The sequence below is a fragment of the Podarcis cretensis genome (genome assembly GCF_951804945.1).
Source record: "Podarcis cretensis genome assembly, chromosome: 3".
Classification (NCBI taxonomy): Eukaryota; Metazoa; Chordata; class Lepidosauria; order Squamata; family Lacertidae; genus Podarcis; species Podarcis cretensis.
This window is the reverse complement of record NC_137172.1, coordinates 52,352,532-52,368,865: the sequence shown is the minus strand read 5'-3', so window position 1 is coordinate 52,368,865 and position 16,334 is coordinate 52,352,532. Positions and strand designations below refer to the sequence as shown.

At 41.0% G+C, this 16,334-nt stretch overlaps 1 protein-coding gene across 6 annotated transcripts in view; it reads right to left on the bottom strand.

Moving 5' to 3' along the window:
- LOC307213759 (uncharacterized protein) overlaps nt 1–16,334 on the bottom strand; it is a 50,932-nt gene that overhangs the window by 30,206 nt on the left and 4,392 nt on the right. For 5 of the 6 annotated variants that reach the window (XM_079971896.1, XM_079971895.1, XM_079971899.1 and 2 more), the window contains exons 2-4: nt 16,084–16,190; nt 10,406–10,522; nt 7,554–7,709 (exon numbers count right to left, since the gene is read on the bottom strand). In XM_079971896.1, the coding sequence (XP_079828022.1) occupies nt 7,554–7,709; nt 10,406–10,522; nt 16,084–16,167 (357 nt within the window). In that variant the 5' untranslated portion in view covers nt 16,168–16,190. The remainder of the gene's footprint in view (nt 1–7,553; nt 7,710–10,405; nt 10,523–16,083; nt 16,191–16,334) is intronic. The other variant, XM_079971900.1, reaches the window with a different exon arrangement.

Sequence of the window (16,334 nt, the reverse complement as noted above, 5' to 3'; positions counted from 1 at the left end):
CTTACTCTGGAATATACCGTAGCTATAATGGAGAAAATCACACATAATTTGAGTGTTTGACAAGGACTGGAACCTCCAGACACTTTATATGATTTGGCATTCCTTCATGACATACCACAAAAATACCACGTATTTTCAAGACAACCCTTGTCACCAGCTTGGCAAATCTGGAATGATACATGAGCTGATAAGACTGATAGTCTTTACTTAGACTTTGTTATTTTAACTCATATGCAACTACTCATTCTATGTGCCTATACTATAGTTTTGTTTTACGTCTTTTTTGCTTGTTGTTATAATTGTTTTATCGGTTTTATATACATTGTAAAATGAGCTAAAAATGTAAAAGAAAGAAATACTGAATTAGGTTGGGGGTGTGGCCAACTGAAAATTTACATTAATATTTTAAAATATAAAACAGCAGAAGTACATTTGGGCCTAAGCAGGCAGGTGGTGGAGCACTTGAACCACAAACCTGTAATTCTGCATGAAATATCAAGTGTCAGGGAAGAGCTGTATCACTGCTTGTCTATTACTAATAATAAAAAAATATGTTTATATGGCACTCTTCTGCTTATATAGCAGAGGTGAAGAACCTGTGGCCCTCCAAATGTTCTGGGACTCCATCAGTACCAGCCAGTATGACCAATGGTCAGGGATGATGGAAGTTGCAGTCCAGAAAAATCTGATGGGCCGCAAGTTCCCCATCCCTATTATAGAGCAGTTTACACCAGTGAAAAATACAATACACAACAATCACGCTGTTAAAACAATACAAACTAGCCAACAAAAGTTATTTTTTTAAAAAAAAACCACACAGCAGAATTACACTGTAAAACTCTACTGAAATAAATACATTACAAGGAAACCATCCAAATTTCACTCAGGGGAGATGCCACCACTACAAGGCCCTGTGTCTCACAAGGGCAGTTTTTATGGATGGCTGTAAGAATTCCCTTCCTTTGGAAATGCTGCTCCATCTTATGTGGAAGCAGCAAGTGTAATCAGTCCACAGGGGAGAGGCTTACCTAGCTCACCAGTGCCTTCGTAGGTACCTGTCATCTCTTTTGCTAAAGCAGCAATTTAGAGCATTGGGTGGAAAGATGGTGCAATAAAAGCACTTTTCCCAGTCTCCCATGTTGATCGTGATGCTGAGCTCTGCTGCTTCCTTGCTACCTGCAATGGAGCTATTAGTACATTCCCTGGAATGTACACTGTTTCGTTTCATCCAGCACTAACGATGTAACAAACTAAAACTACACAACCCACCAAAGCTGCCCATTCAACCACAATCTGCATTGAAGTCCCAAATGTGTTGTGTGGGACCTGTATTGCATTTCCTAAATATTTTCTCAAGTACAGATTTTTAGAGAGCTCTGGCAGACTGGAAAATGTGAGAGCACTGTAAAAGTCATCTACATACAGTTGAGGTTTCTGGAACCCCTAATGATCTGTTGAGTTACTTTCTCTGCCAGAGCAATGGACCGTACCCCTCATGAACCACCATGAGATCTACAGGTATAGGGCGGTATACCTCTCCTGAATTGTATTTTCGTTCACAGATTCCCATTTCCTGGCTAACTCTCCCATACTATTTTATCATCCGGTGTTTATTCTCCCTCATGCACATCTCATTGGCTGCCTTTGGTAGGGTTGGGAAAAGCATAGGAAGAAGCTGTCTCAGCATGTGTAAAGGTGCCCAGATGTTTGCAAGGCATGGGTGTAGCTAGGATTTATTGGGGGGGGGCAGCCTTCAAGTTAGGGAGGCAGAACCTCAGTTAAGTACAGTGGTACCTCAGGTTAAGTACTTAATTCGTTCTGGAGGTCCGTTCTTAACCTGAAACTGTTCTTAACCTGAAGCACCACTTTAGCTAATGGGGCATCCTGCTGCCGTTGCACCGTCGGAGCACGATTTCTGTTCTCATCCTGAAGCAAAGTTCTTAACCTGAAGCACTATTTCTGGGTTAGCGGAGTCTGTAACCTGAAGCGTATGTAACCCAAGGTACCACTGTACAGCCATACCTTGGTTATCGAACAGAATCCATTCCGGAAGTCCATTCGACTTTTGAAAACATTCAAAAACCCAGGCTGCAGGAGCTTCCTGCACTCAATCGAAGCTGCATCTGACATTTGGCTTCCAAAGAAGGTTTGCAAACCAGAACACTCATTTCAGTGTTTGCGGCATTCAGGAGTCAAAATATTTGAGTCGCAAGGCATTGGGGATCCAAGGTACGACTGTATTTTTACTAATCTACTTGATTGGGGTGGGGCAGCTGCCCCCCTGCCCCTGCCCATGGGAGAAGGGAAAATTCAACACAGAGATGGATACTGTTTTGAAGCGTTAGCCTCATCTCAAGTTCCACACACAAAAACAAAATACATGTTTGTAGAAATATGGTGCTTTTTGTTCCCCCACTGCAGGGGTCAGTGTTATTGCAAAGTTTACTTTAACACTCTTAACATAACTTGTCCACATAAAAAAAGGCACTGAGTGAAATCTGTACAAAATGCTGTTGTATGAAGTAAGTGTTCTGGTTGTCACCATTTACTATAAATAGTAATACTAGGCAATTTCAAAACAAAAGGAAATTTGCAAAGCTTGACACAACATACTAATGGGTTGTATCCAAAGTTAGTCATACTGAAATTAGGGCTTATGGGCATGTCCAACATAGATCTATTCAGTTTGTCTACATTGAGCAGAAATTTGTTTGATACAACCCATTGTGTCATAAACAGATTCAAATTAAATTAGAACGGTTCTTTTCTGTTGGCTAATCCCTGCCTCCAGCAGGACTTTTTCTCTCACTGCCTTAATTTATTGAAGTTTTATTTCTTAAAGAGAAGTCTTGTTCAGAAATGGTATATACTTTATTTCTGATGTTTTCTAAAGAAAGACAAACTTTTTTAAGGGAAATTACTGAAGTTGTAATTAAAATTATTATTCTCCTTTCAGATGAAAGCAAAGTCCAAAATGTCATTCAAAATGACTTTTCCATTCATGTCAACATTAAAAATAACAACTAAAGGAGTTTCTGGTCTCTTGGTGATCACACAACTATAAAGATAGTTCAATTCAGAATTTGCCTGTTAAATATGGATAAGTGTTTCCTTTAGAAGAGGAAATTCTCTTAAGGAAGTTGCTTTAAGATAAATAAAAGTTCAGGATGAAGCCAGCAAAAGGTGTGAAGGATTTCTCTTTGATTTCCCAATCTGTGTATTTGGGCTGAGACACATACTACATTTTATGCACATATTAATAGGATGCTAATAAGCCTACAGTCTCTGTTTTAACATCAGTTTGTAGAGACAGCCTGATATATTAGCCTTCTCAAGACAGAAGGCGTCTTCCTCCCACCTTGCAGTAAAAAGCTCAGCCTCTGCTCTTCAGAGTCATATGAGGAGTCAAATGAAAGAAGCAACTCTTTATTTTTATACAGGTCTGCTTAGTAACTAAACTAGCCTCTTAAAACCGACTTGCCTTTTCAACATAGCGGTTCCAGATTATTTTAGAATATATAATGTATTTCTTCCCTGTGTTATTATGATTAATTGGACAAAAACTGTGCATAGTTGGTGTGAATAATAATTCTCATTTTTTAAACATACAACTACGTTTGTGATGGCTGTTTAAATACTTGGTGAAAACATGATGAACAATTCTGCTTGACCTGCTTCAATTCTTAACTCTTTCAGAAATGTGCACAGAAAGGAACAGTTTTTTCTAAAGTTAATTTTATAACCATTTATGACGTCACAAAAATAGAAATGTATCAATTCGGCAGTAGAAAACAGAAATAGAAGAAAGTGTCTTTTTAGCCTTTTAAAATGCAATATCATTATTTTCTTTTTTTAAAGTAAAATCAAAGTCCCACAATGTATATGGAAGGTCCAAATGTGCATTGCTGAAGAAATTCATTTTGAATTTATACTTAATAGGCACTCTCAACACCAAGGAAGTCCATCTGCAGCCATTAATGACACTATTTACATTTTATATTATACAAAGTTAAACCAGAAAAAGCAATTTCTCTCTGTGTGCTTAATTCCTTTCAAACTAGTCAATGCACGCAATGTGTTTTCAGTTTACCAGTTTCATTTGTTTTATTTTTGGATTCTCAGGCTTCACAATTAACAACTTATTTAAAAATAAATAAAATGTTTTAAAACCTTGAACATACCAGAAAACACCATCATTTAAAATTTGACATTTACTCTTAATGACCTGAATATCATATTAGATATATGTTTGGGGTTTTTTTTAAAACTCAATCCTGTAAATTGCAGAGGAGTCTTTAGAAATGCAGCAATTTGCCTTAGAACACGATAAAAAATGTACAAGCATCTCAAATGAAACAAGCATATGAATTACTATCTTGTGGGGTGCTGCCATGTCTGCAACATGATGCACAAGCTATTTGTACAGTTCTATTTGCACTGCTTGGTGCTAGCAGAAACACACATAACTCCTCCACAAATGCCTCTCTGAGTTGTGCATCAGAAAGTACAAGTTCTTTGCTTGTGACTATAGTGTGAAAACAACAAGTACATATTCTATGTTTGGCCTTCTGCAAGTAATCCATACGTATTCAAGTACCAGCTCATTTTGCAACATAAACCTTTTCCCCAGACATTCAAGCTGCACAGGGTGCCTACGGGGAAGGTGGCAGTGGGATCACAGCAACAAACTCCATCTCTACCCTACATGAATTTCTTTAGAGCAGGAATGCGGAACTTGGGAAACTGCAGGTGTTGCTGGACTAAAACGCCAATCTATCCTTGCCAACATAGCCAAGGGTCAGGGATGATGGGAGTTGGAGTTGAGCAACTTCTGCAGGTCCACATGATCTCCACCCGCAATTTAGAGGTCTGAACAGAGCCTACATGTGTATAACCAATCTGTTTTGGATGTGAATTTATATTAGGCATGTATGTGCTTTTGTTATCTTAAACTGATTATAAACTTTGTATTATAAAATTATAAACTTTTTGTTTATAATTGTTTTTATATGTGCAATTGTTTTCACTGTTTTTATATTTGTAACTGTTTTATCTATGTTACACTCATGGGAAGTGATTCATAGATGAAATTATTAATTAATAATAAATAAATAAATAATAATTAATGGTGCTAAAAATAATACAACTGTACTGTATGTGAATATGTGGCAAAAGGGTTAAGTTTCAATAGAAGAACTGCATGGCAGGTTCTTGTGCTTGGTCTTTATGTTCCCAGAATCCATGTCCTCCTTTGAACATTAAACACTGGGATTTCAATTTTTTTTGGCTTATCAGCACAGCATCCTCCTTCTGGCAGGTCCTGGAGGTACCATTCCAATCATGCTACCTTTACGCCACCTGATACTCCAAAGACCACATGATTCCTGTGTACTCTGCACACCAGACCAAGGAAGCCAGATGGGTCAGCACAGACAGAAGAATAAACAAAGCAGAGCAGTTTACAAAACTCTGAGTTAGCATGATTCCAGTCCGCCCCCCCCCCTTTTTTTGCAAGTTCACTAAGGGACCAAACTAGAAGCACTATATAGCAAAGATGGGGAACCTGTTGCTCTCCTAGACTACAACTGCCATAATTCCTGACCACTGGTCATGCCAGTAGCGTTAATGGGTGTTGAGCTAGGCCTGCTGGTTTGCTGCATGGTAGCCAAACATTCAGTTTGGTTGCATATTAAAGCATTTCAAAAGCAGTTGCAGTAACTGCTGATAGCCTGCTTCCTTCTTGCCTGAGAGAGAAACAACAATATTCTATCAAATACAGGTCACCATAGAACAGACAAAGTTTGGAAGGAACTAAAGGTAAAGGGTAAAGGGACCCCTGACCATTAGGTCCAGGCGTGGCTGACTCTGGGGTTGCGGCGCTCATCTTGCTTTATTGGCCAAGGGAGCTGGCGTACAGCTTCCGGGTCATGTGGCCAGCATGACTAAGCTGCTTCTGGTGAACCAGAGCAGTGCACAGAAATGCCGTTTACCTTCCCGCTGGAGCGGTACCTATTTATCTACTTGCACTTTGATTTGCTTTCGAACTGCTAGGTTGGCAGGAGCAGGGACTGAGCAACGGGAGCTCACCCCATCGCAGGGATTCAAACCACCGACCTTCTGATCAGCAAGTCCTAGGCTCTATGGTTTAACCCACAGCGCCACCCTCTAGCTTGTCTAATAAACAAATTCATGAGGCTAAAATGAGGACTGCTGGCACAGCAAAGGCTTTCAAGATCAAAATGAAGTAAAATCTTCAGCAGATTTTAGGGTCCCCAGTCAATTTCTCCCATGTGCATGGAGGGATGGGCATTTCGACTCTGCACTGTGAACAATGGGCTCCAATGAGCTACATTTAAGACCCTGTGTGCACCAGAAGGTTTGTGAAATTTGTGGGAAGCTCTCAAGTAGGATATGCTCTTGACTTGTTATTTGATTCCACCCCCAGCCCTGACTTGGCACATACCATCTGACATCCATGCATGCGTATGGTTGCCCAATTTCTGCAGTTATCTAAGACACCTTAGTGCCTAGAAAGGCAAACTAAGGCCCAGGGGCCAGATGCGGCCCAATCGCCTTCTAAATCCAGCCAGCGGACGGTCCGAGAATCAGCATGTTTTACATGAGTAGAATGTATGCTTTTATTTAAAATGCATCTCTGGGTTATTTGTGAGGCATAGGAATTTGTTATTTATTTATTTATTTCAAAATATAGTCCGGCCCCCCACAAGGTCTGAGGGACAGTAGACTGCTGAAAAAGTTTGCTGACGGCTGCCTTAGTGCATCAAAAAAAGGAGTATTTCAGCGAAGTAGTTTAATGATGAAACATACAGATTCTGCCATTTTGTAAAGGCCAAAGCAAGAATCTTTCTGTTGATAGGCTAGCTTGCAGTGTTTACTAGAACTGCATGCAAAAACGTTTTTGCACAGGACCTGACAGAATGCTCATGAAAAGCTTAAAGGTAAAGGTAAAGGTACCCCTGCCCGTACGGGCCAGTCTTGACAGACTCTGGGGTTGTGCGCCCATCTCACTTAAGAGGCCAGGGGCCAGCGCTGTCCGGAGACACTTCCGGGTCACGTGGCCAGCGTGACATCGCTGCTCTGGCCAGAGCCGGAGCCAGAGCCAGAGCCGCACACGGAAACGCCGTTTACCTTCCCGCTGGTAAGCGGTCCCTATTTATCTACTTGCACCCGGAGGTGCTTTCGAGCTGCTAGGTTGGCAGGCGCTGGGACCGAGCAGCGGGAGCGCACCCCGCCGCAGGGATTCGAACCGCCGACCTTTCGATCGGCAAGTCCTAGGCGCTGAGGCTTTAACCCACAGCGCCACCTGCGTCCCTCATGAAAAGCTTAGACAACTCTAAAAAGAAATGTTGACTTTATTGTACAACTCTGCACAAAATCAACAAAACAAATGGGGGGGGGGGGAGAAAACTCTAAAAGCTTTCTCCTCTCTGTGGCCATGATTTATAAGACCTCAAAGTCAATGCAAATTCTCAATTGGGCAAATGTCAACCAGGCAACTTCTCCTTTTCCTTCTACAGAATATCATCTCCTACCTTTTTTGTTTTGTCTTTAAGAAGTTGTTGGCCTCTGAGATCAGACATCTTGATCTGAATTCGTTGCTTTCTAACTTTCTCATTCAACAATGTCCTGTAGCGTTTACTCAATAAATTTTTCAGCTTATACATGTTCTCATAGGTTTCAAGATAACGCTGAAATGAAAGAGATTTTCAGTATTATATTTTTAGATTCTCATGGAAAAAGCCAAAGAGATGTTTAATTTGCAGGAAAATCATAATAGGGAATTTGCAAGAGTAGATCCACTTGGCAGTTTTCTGCATTGCCAAACGAGGTGCTTTGAAATCCTTTATACAGAATTCCCAGGGTGGTACAGCAGCTAATCAAAGCACTTTTCGTGCAATCAATTTAGACTGCAACTAACCAGTTCTGTGCGTGATCCAGGTCATTTCCCTCTAGAAAGTGCTTCAGCTTGGAAGGTATCACATTTTGCAAGCACTCAAGCTATAACCTGCTACTGCTAAGAAAATATTATTCCCCCCTCCAAACAGGGCGCTCCTCTAGTGCAATTCTTCACTGCCACCTACTGTCATACCTTTCTATTGCACTTATCGGGATGAGTAAATACGTTTTACATCAATGTGACACCTTTACTCTAGTATATGGCAATAAAGCCTCTTTATGCTGCCCTTAATCCATGCATTCCCAAATACATATTTTTTCTTGTGCCATGCAACCTTACACCCACCAAAGTGTAGTTCCATGTCAAAGTGGATATTCTGTGAAACATCACAGCATTTGTACTAGAAGCCATGTGGCTTCTTTAAAATCCCTTTCAATAGTCGCACCATTTTTCTTGTGATAAATTGCTATTATAACTCTTGTTGCTCCATACAAGTCTAGATGACAGAATGCTTGTTGCAAAAGAAACACAGGCTAAGATTTATTACTGGCATATGCACTTCTCCTTAAAACTGACATTCCTTCAATACTGCACAATGTCAGAGTCATTGTTTTTAAATGTGTTTTGTAAACGTTTCTTCTTTTTTCTTTTGATGTATCGTCTTTTCATTGCGTCAATAAATTATAGCCTCTATATTACATTAACAACCCTAAATTCCAACCTTAACCATTGAAACAGCACTTCTGTTGTAAGAAGTACAACTTTGTACTTCTTAGTGGAAATAATAAATGCTAGGTATTTATGGTGAGCCTCCAACAGAGGGTGCTATTGAGTGCTTAAATGCAAAAGTCCAAATTTCATTCAATGTGTAGCTTTATTCCTTTGCCTATTTGTGAGATAAAAATCATACTTTTTCTGAATGATTCTGGAAGACACCACAGTTCCTATAACAGCAGGTTTCTGTAGTTCACTAGGTGGTGTTGGGCCACTCATGGTCTCTCAGCTTTACAGTTGTGCTTGAGAATAAAATGGGGAAAGGGAGAACCATTTACTCCACCCCGAGTTCCTTGGTGGAAGGATGGGTTATGAATTGAATGTATGAATGAACAAACAACCATGAAATCATTTAGCAATTCAACACAAGAAGGTATTTCTACAGAGTATTCCAGATCTCTTCCCTGAATCAACTTCCTTTGGTCTGCATAACCCTTATCGAGGGATTAGCAAAATAGTTCTACCCAACTATTCAGAAAGCATACTTGTCTCACCTTCCAGCAGTTTTTGGACCACTGAGCATTAAGAGGCAGAAATCTGGTAAGCAGAAATCTCTCACTTAATTTCTCTTTAATGCAGTGAGCAACTGAGAAGTTACAACTATGGAAGTTACAACAGTTTTACTCCAATTGACAGGCAGGCATTGATTTTGATGATTTGAAAACAATTTGGTGAGTTCTTGGGAAAACTGCATTTTTTACTTTTACATGCCCCTCTTTGATTGTTTTTCCAGGAGTGTGGGAGCTGCCAATTTTTGACCAGCTCAACACTTCTGGGAAAACATGTAAAATGACCCAACATGAACAGGGTCTGATCACGTGTCTCTGTCTCATGGAATGAGCACTGAAAGGGCTGCTTCTTCAGGAGGTGTGAGAGGGAGTATGCAATTTACTCTGTCTGCTTGGTTGGGTCATTTAAACACTCACTCAGCAGGGCTTAACAGGAACTGCTTGCGACTCAGGGGCTTGGAGAATGTCCAGAAGGACACTTTTCATTACAACTATTTAGGATTCTACACTTCTTTAGGGGTTTTGGTTGTTTTTTGTTTTGTTGTTCAAACAATAATGCCAGTTTAGCTAGGGCCACTCACCACATAATTTCTAGCCACTAGCTTGGGAGTGGATCCTGGGAGTTTTAGTCATAGCTGTCAACTTTTCCCTTTTCTTGAGAGGAATCCTATTCGGAATAAGGGAAGTTCCCTTAAAAAAAGGGACAGCTATGGTTTTAGTTCAACAAGATATGGAAGACACCAGGTTCCCCTCTTCACCCACCCAATTTAAAGACTCAACAACGAATAAAAATTTTATTCTTTTTTAGTTTCTTGCAAAAGAAAATTGGAAGGGCAACAATGGCATAGTATAAACTGAATCAATACAAGCTCCTCCCATATAACTAGGATCTCTCAGCATGACTGAAGTGTTCTACCCACATCTGAAGAACCTGCATACTGAATGGGCTGGCTGCATATTAGTCAAATGCTCCTGTTTGACATAACAACACAGAACAGTAGAAAAGTCTCTGTCCTTCCCCATCAGCCATGACGTAGGGGTCCATGCCTAGCTAGCAAACAGAGCTTAGAAACTGGCTCCATCCCACATTCAAGATACAGAAAATGGGCTACCTGTAGTAACAGCTTCTCTGGACACATTTTAAGCTGCACCTTCACAAGTAGAGAAATCATCAAACACATCATTTATCATGGTGGACTGTTACCTTTTCTTGCAGTGACCGCTGGATGAGCTCATCTTTATCTTCATCATTTAAAACATGTTTGTTGTTTCTTGGCCTCCTTTTATCGTCTGTTTCTATCGTTTGCAGGTTTGGACCATTCTAGACAAAAACAAAGTACACAAAAATTGAAATCGAGCAATTGCATTTAAATTTGCCTCTCACCCTAACACCATATTCACTTTCTCTTGCATGGCATCAGATGATACAAGCATGTTATGTACATCTGAAAGGTAACTAAAATGTCCTCCCATCCCATAAGACATTGCAAGCATATTTTCAAGTACAACTCAGATTTTTAAAAATAAAAACATGGCTTGAGGTCTCTCTTATATGTAAGGGAGGCTGTGTGGGTCTCCAGGATGCTTGTGGGGTGAATCTTAAACAATGGAAATTCAGCATCACAGTCCAGCGAGGGGAAAACATGCTCTAATAGCCCTCCTTTGTGCCAGGACTGTAACTAGAGGACTAAGTAAGTTTACTTATTGGTTTTTACAAGCCTTTTGTATTTGCTTGTTGCAGTTTAGCCTGAGGCAATATGCTTCTGCATACCAGTTGCTGGAAACCATGGGGAGAGAGAGGGCTGCTGTGCTCAGATCCTGCCTGTGGGGTTCTGGTTGGCCACTTGAGAATAGGATGCTGGACATAACATTTTGAAACCATGCAAGAAGTAGATAGCACTGGATTATGCAGGCCTGAAACTATTGACCTGGGGATACACTTTCTGTTTGGAAAACACTGTGGTGTTGTTTTTTACAACTCCATAAAGTTGATGTACACCAAATCTCTAAAAATGGACCAGCAGAGCTGCCACAGGTCACTACTTATGTGCTGCCTTATGCTGAGGTGACCTACACGCACAAGAAAGGGTTCAAGATATTTTTTGCAAAGCTGCATTCAGTGACAAGGGTCCTACTGGAGTTTCCCATTACTCCATCTCCACACCAGGAGAAGCCACAACAAGTGAATTTCTGCTGGCCATGCAGATGTTGAAGGCAAAGGAAAAGGTGGCAAACCTATTCAGTTCCACTGGTCTGTGTTTTTAAACGGTCTGAAACAGAATACCGTCAAAAGACGCAGGATCGGAAATCCAACTCCAAGAAAACCCAACCACTAATTAAGTACTTAGATGCCATTTAAAAAGGATATAAAATGCATTTGTTAGCAAAGCACAAATTAACTGTTACAAGCTAAATTCAGTAAATAAGTGTGAGAAATGCCACTGGCTTTGAGGATAAATAAACCTGATGTTCTCCTGGAATCTGCACATCACATAAAGGTAAAGGTAAAGGACCCCTGACAGTTAAGTCCAGTAGAGAACGACTCTGGGGTTGCAGCGCTCATCTCGCTTTACTGGCCGAGGGAGCCGGCATTTGTCCACAGACAGTTTTTCCGGGTCATGTGGCCAGCATGACTAAGCCGCTTCTGGCGAAACCAGAGCAGCACATGGAAACACCGTTTACCTTCCCGCCATAGCGGTACCTATTTATCTACTTGCACTTTTTGGTGTGCTTTCGAACTGCTAGGTTGGCACGAGCTGGGACAGAGCAACGGGAGCTCACCCTGTCGTGGGGATTCGAACCACCGACCTTCTGATCGGCATGCCCTAGGCTCTGTGGTTTAGACCATAGCGCCACCTGCGTCCCATTGCATATCACATACATGACCCTAAATCACCCCTACGTGGTGCTGTGCAGGATTAACTGTGGTCACCTGCAATGCAGAATGGGTGAAGCTATATCTTTAATAGCCTATGTCATGTTTCAAGTGCATATCTGAGGTAGACAGAAGTTGACCAAACTTGTCTACAAATTCAGTGTTCTGAGGAATTTTTTTTTTAGTTGCGTGTCAAATCTGAATCTGGTGGTGTGTGTTACCCTGGCAAAACTGAGCTTTCTTTAAAGAGGAGCAGAAATGAACTTTCTCTAAAATATATGATCAACACTACATTTTAAAAAAATGGAATAAGAGCATCATTTACACCTACTAGCTCCCAGATAAAATCAATGAAAGAGGAACATATGACTTAAGAATTTGGGGTAACACATTTAAATAAGAAAATCAATTCCTTTTTCTTTTTTAAGAAAACACGTGTACGGCAAAAAATTATTGTCAGTATCAGAAACTTGAGCATATTCATTCTCCTGAATAATGCATTGCAAATAAGTCAGAAAACAATATGAGTGAACACAATGAGAAATAAGAAATGAAGTTCAAAGGACATAAGTAAAACAAAATTACTTGTAAAGAGTAACTTGTATATCAGACACCTTTCCAAACTTAAAAAGTTCTTAAAATGATTTCCCCTCTCTGTTTCTAGAAGGAAGCTTTGTCTCTGGATGAGAACCAACATGCTGCTTAATAAGCACATTGCTCAGATTGGCAAGAACTCTCCTCACATTGTGTGTCATTCTTTGCTACCAAGGACACACTGCAAACATGCATAATCCTGGCCATTCCCAGAAAGGTCTACTTGTGTAAAGCCTCAGAGTTTACAAAAGGGGCCAGAGGGATGGAGCAGCCCTGCAGAGGCAACAAAATCGAAAGGGTGGTGGAGGAAATTTTTAAGTAGCCAGGAAGTTCAACCTTCCCACAATGGTAGAAAAACTGAGTTGTAGTTATGAAAGGTCTGCAGTTCAGTACAGTAGTACCTCAGGTTAAGTACTTAATTCGTTCCGGAGGTCCATTCTTAACCTGAAACTGTTCTTAACCTGAAGCACCACTTTAGCTAATGGGGCCTCCTGCTGCCGCCACACCGCCGGAGCACAATTTCTGTTCTCATCCTGAAGCAAAGTTCTTAACCTGAAGCACTATTTCTGGGTTAGCGGAGTCTGTAACCTGAAGCGTTTGTAACCTGAAGCGTATGTAACCCGAGGTACCACTATACATTGGACTGAGAGGAGAAAAATGAAGGGAACACATTGATAAGCCAAACCCAGGGATGTTCTGCAGTCAAGGAGCCTGACTCTAAAAGACAAGCTGTAGCTGCTGCAACTCAAAAAGTATTTTTCATGCTCCCAGCTAAAATAGAATCATATGCTTCATCATCTCACCCCATCACACTATACACAGCATCTCTGTATCATATCTTTAGGCCAATACAGAATTCAGTAGTTGCGGTTTATTCAGTGGTGTCACGCCAATAGCACTGTAGAACATGAGACTCTTAATCTCAGGATTGTGGGTTCCATCTCCGTGTTGGGCAAAAGATGACGCTTCTGGTCCCTTCCAACTCTACAATTCTATGACTTCTACGGATGGGCAGCATTAAGTGCTGACAGACTCTGACACAAAAGTCAAGGTACCAGCTGTGGCCTTTCAGCCATGTCACAAATCTACGGCTAAATTCCAAAAGCTGCTTTTTTTGTGTAGAGGAAAAGGTAAACGTTTAAGCGGTACATGTGTTTCTTCCACAGCAGGGCAAATAAAAGTGGGGTTGAGGGATTTGATTTAGGAAAACAGTGCAGTGGAAAGGGCTCTACTCCACAGTGTCCAGCTGCTTTTAACTGCTTTTAATATAGGATCATAGAATCATAGAATCATAGAGTTGGAAGAGACCACAAGGGCCATCGAGTCCAACCCCCTGCCAAGCAGGAAACACCATCAGAGCACTCCTGACATATGGTTGTCAAGCCTCTGCTTAAAGACCTCCAAAGAAGGAGACTCCACCACACTCCTTGGCAGCAAATTCCACTGTCGAACAGCTCTTACTGTCAGGAAGTTCTTCCTAATGTTTAGGTGGAATTTTCTTTCTTGTAGTTTGGATCCATTGCTCCGTGTCCGCTTCTCTGGAGCAGCAGAAAACAACCTTTCTCCCTCCATAACTAGGAGAACTAGTTATGGATCTAGTTATGTGATTGGGCCCCAAGAGACACCATAGGCAGATTAGAGGAATGACTGATTCGTTCTAGGGATTGTACGTGCGACTCTTTAACTTCCAGCTCTTTTCAAGGCAAAACCGGGACACTGTGCCTTAAAGGAGAAAAATATCATCCCTTACCAGCACATTTCACAACTATTTGAATATCTCTGTTCCAGTGAATGGGGTGCATTTCTGAGCAGGCGCCTAAGATAACATCACCCTACTGGGATCAGAGATGTGTGCCATATGATTATATCCTTATTCCAGCATTCTTCCACTTTTCAGAAAAAGCACCCACTTGAACTTGAAGCTGTAACAAGGGGCTTATTTGCATTTATATGTCTGATTTCCCCCCTGCCCCAAGCTTAGACATGGTGAGCCTCCAGTCTGTTGGCCAAATTAAGCTCCAAAGACCATTTCAAAGGGGTTGCCTCTAACCGACCATTAGCTCTCAGCTAAAGGGAGCCAGGCACACCAGGAGTCAGTCTTCAAAGGAGGTTGCTCTATAGTAATTTCCTTTGAAGTTCTGAAAGGTGTCAATCATCTGATGACATTATGATGCCAGATGATTGACATGCAGGTGGTCCTGCCCACCTGCCAAAGTTGTCCATAGTGAGTGGGGAAGATAAAGACCTGCCAGTCTACTGGGCTACTCCAGCTATCAATGATCATGTAAGGATGCACTTTTTAAACCTGGGTGTACTGGATTTACAAGTCACCACTGCTTCTGCAATACTCAGGAGGGGTGCCTCAACTACATTTAACTTCAGTGTTAATAAATAGGGCCTGTTTGCATCCTTCCTCCACACTTTGCAATGAATGGCTATATTTATCGCCTCGTTACTATGGCAATATTATGTATGATGTATGCCACTTTCATCCTTTTTGCACTTGTAACAGATCCTTTTTGCCTCTTGCTTTGAAGGTGTTTCTGGCTCTGAAAGTGATGCTTTAGAGTAGAAAAGGACTTTTTTAAAAAAAAAGTTTTTACATACAGATCTGTGCCTTTGACAACACCCCAGACACTGAAATAGCACCGTGTACCTTCATGGTAATAAAGGTAATTCATTAATACAGGGTCATTAGGAGAGCTATCAGCGCTGCTATAAATTAATTCTCCCCCCTGCTCCAAAATCTATGTTAGGGCAATACCTTTATCAGACCAACCAAAAATATCACAAAATAGGGTGCATGCTTTCGTGGTCTCCAGAACTCTTAATCAGACTAGATCAAGGTGGCCAAACTTTTTTTGGCCTCATGGCCACGTTCGCTATGACCAAAGCTCCCCAAATTATGCATAAATTAGTCCTCTTTGATACAGAGTCATGCAAAGAAGAAGAAGAAGAAGAAGAAGAGTTTGGATTTGATATCCCGCTTTATCACTACCGGAAGGAAAGGGAATATGCCTCAATGGTCAACAAGTCCAAAGGCAACCGTAAGCTATCCTAGACCTAGATCTTGATGGAGGATATGAGAGGATTCCCTTTTTGTGTAACTGGGATTCTGCTCAGCCTGGCCTGTCTTATCTGTTTTAAATTTGTATCTATTTACTGCAAGCCACCAATCAGAGAAATCATTTCAGTAGTGCTTTTGTTTTTCCTCGTTTGCCTTGTAACTTCTGTACATAGTGAATTTGTAATGGAGAAGAGGAACATCAGTTGAGCATGTGACAAACACATCCTAGTTATATCACGGGACTTTCTTAAGAAGAGGAGACGAAGGACACAAACTTACTCCAGAGTTCACATAAAATGACTACACTGAAAGCATTCAAGGCCAATGGCACCTTTTAAAAGATTACCTGATTCCTAGAATTAACTGGGAGGTACCTATCCAGAAGTGGAGGAAGTGTACTCTTCTTGTAAAGGTGCAAGCAGGTTGCCATATTGCATTACTGTGAGGGAAGTACTGCGAAAGAAAAGAAGGTAAACAAATTTATACATTGCAGAGAACACAATATTGCCACATCTAATTAGGTCGGACTAGCCAAACACTTAAATCAACATTAGGCATTTGTATAAAGGCTTTTGTTCCAAACCAACATCTTGTTCA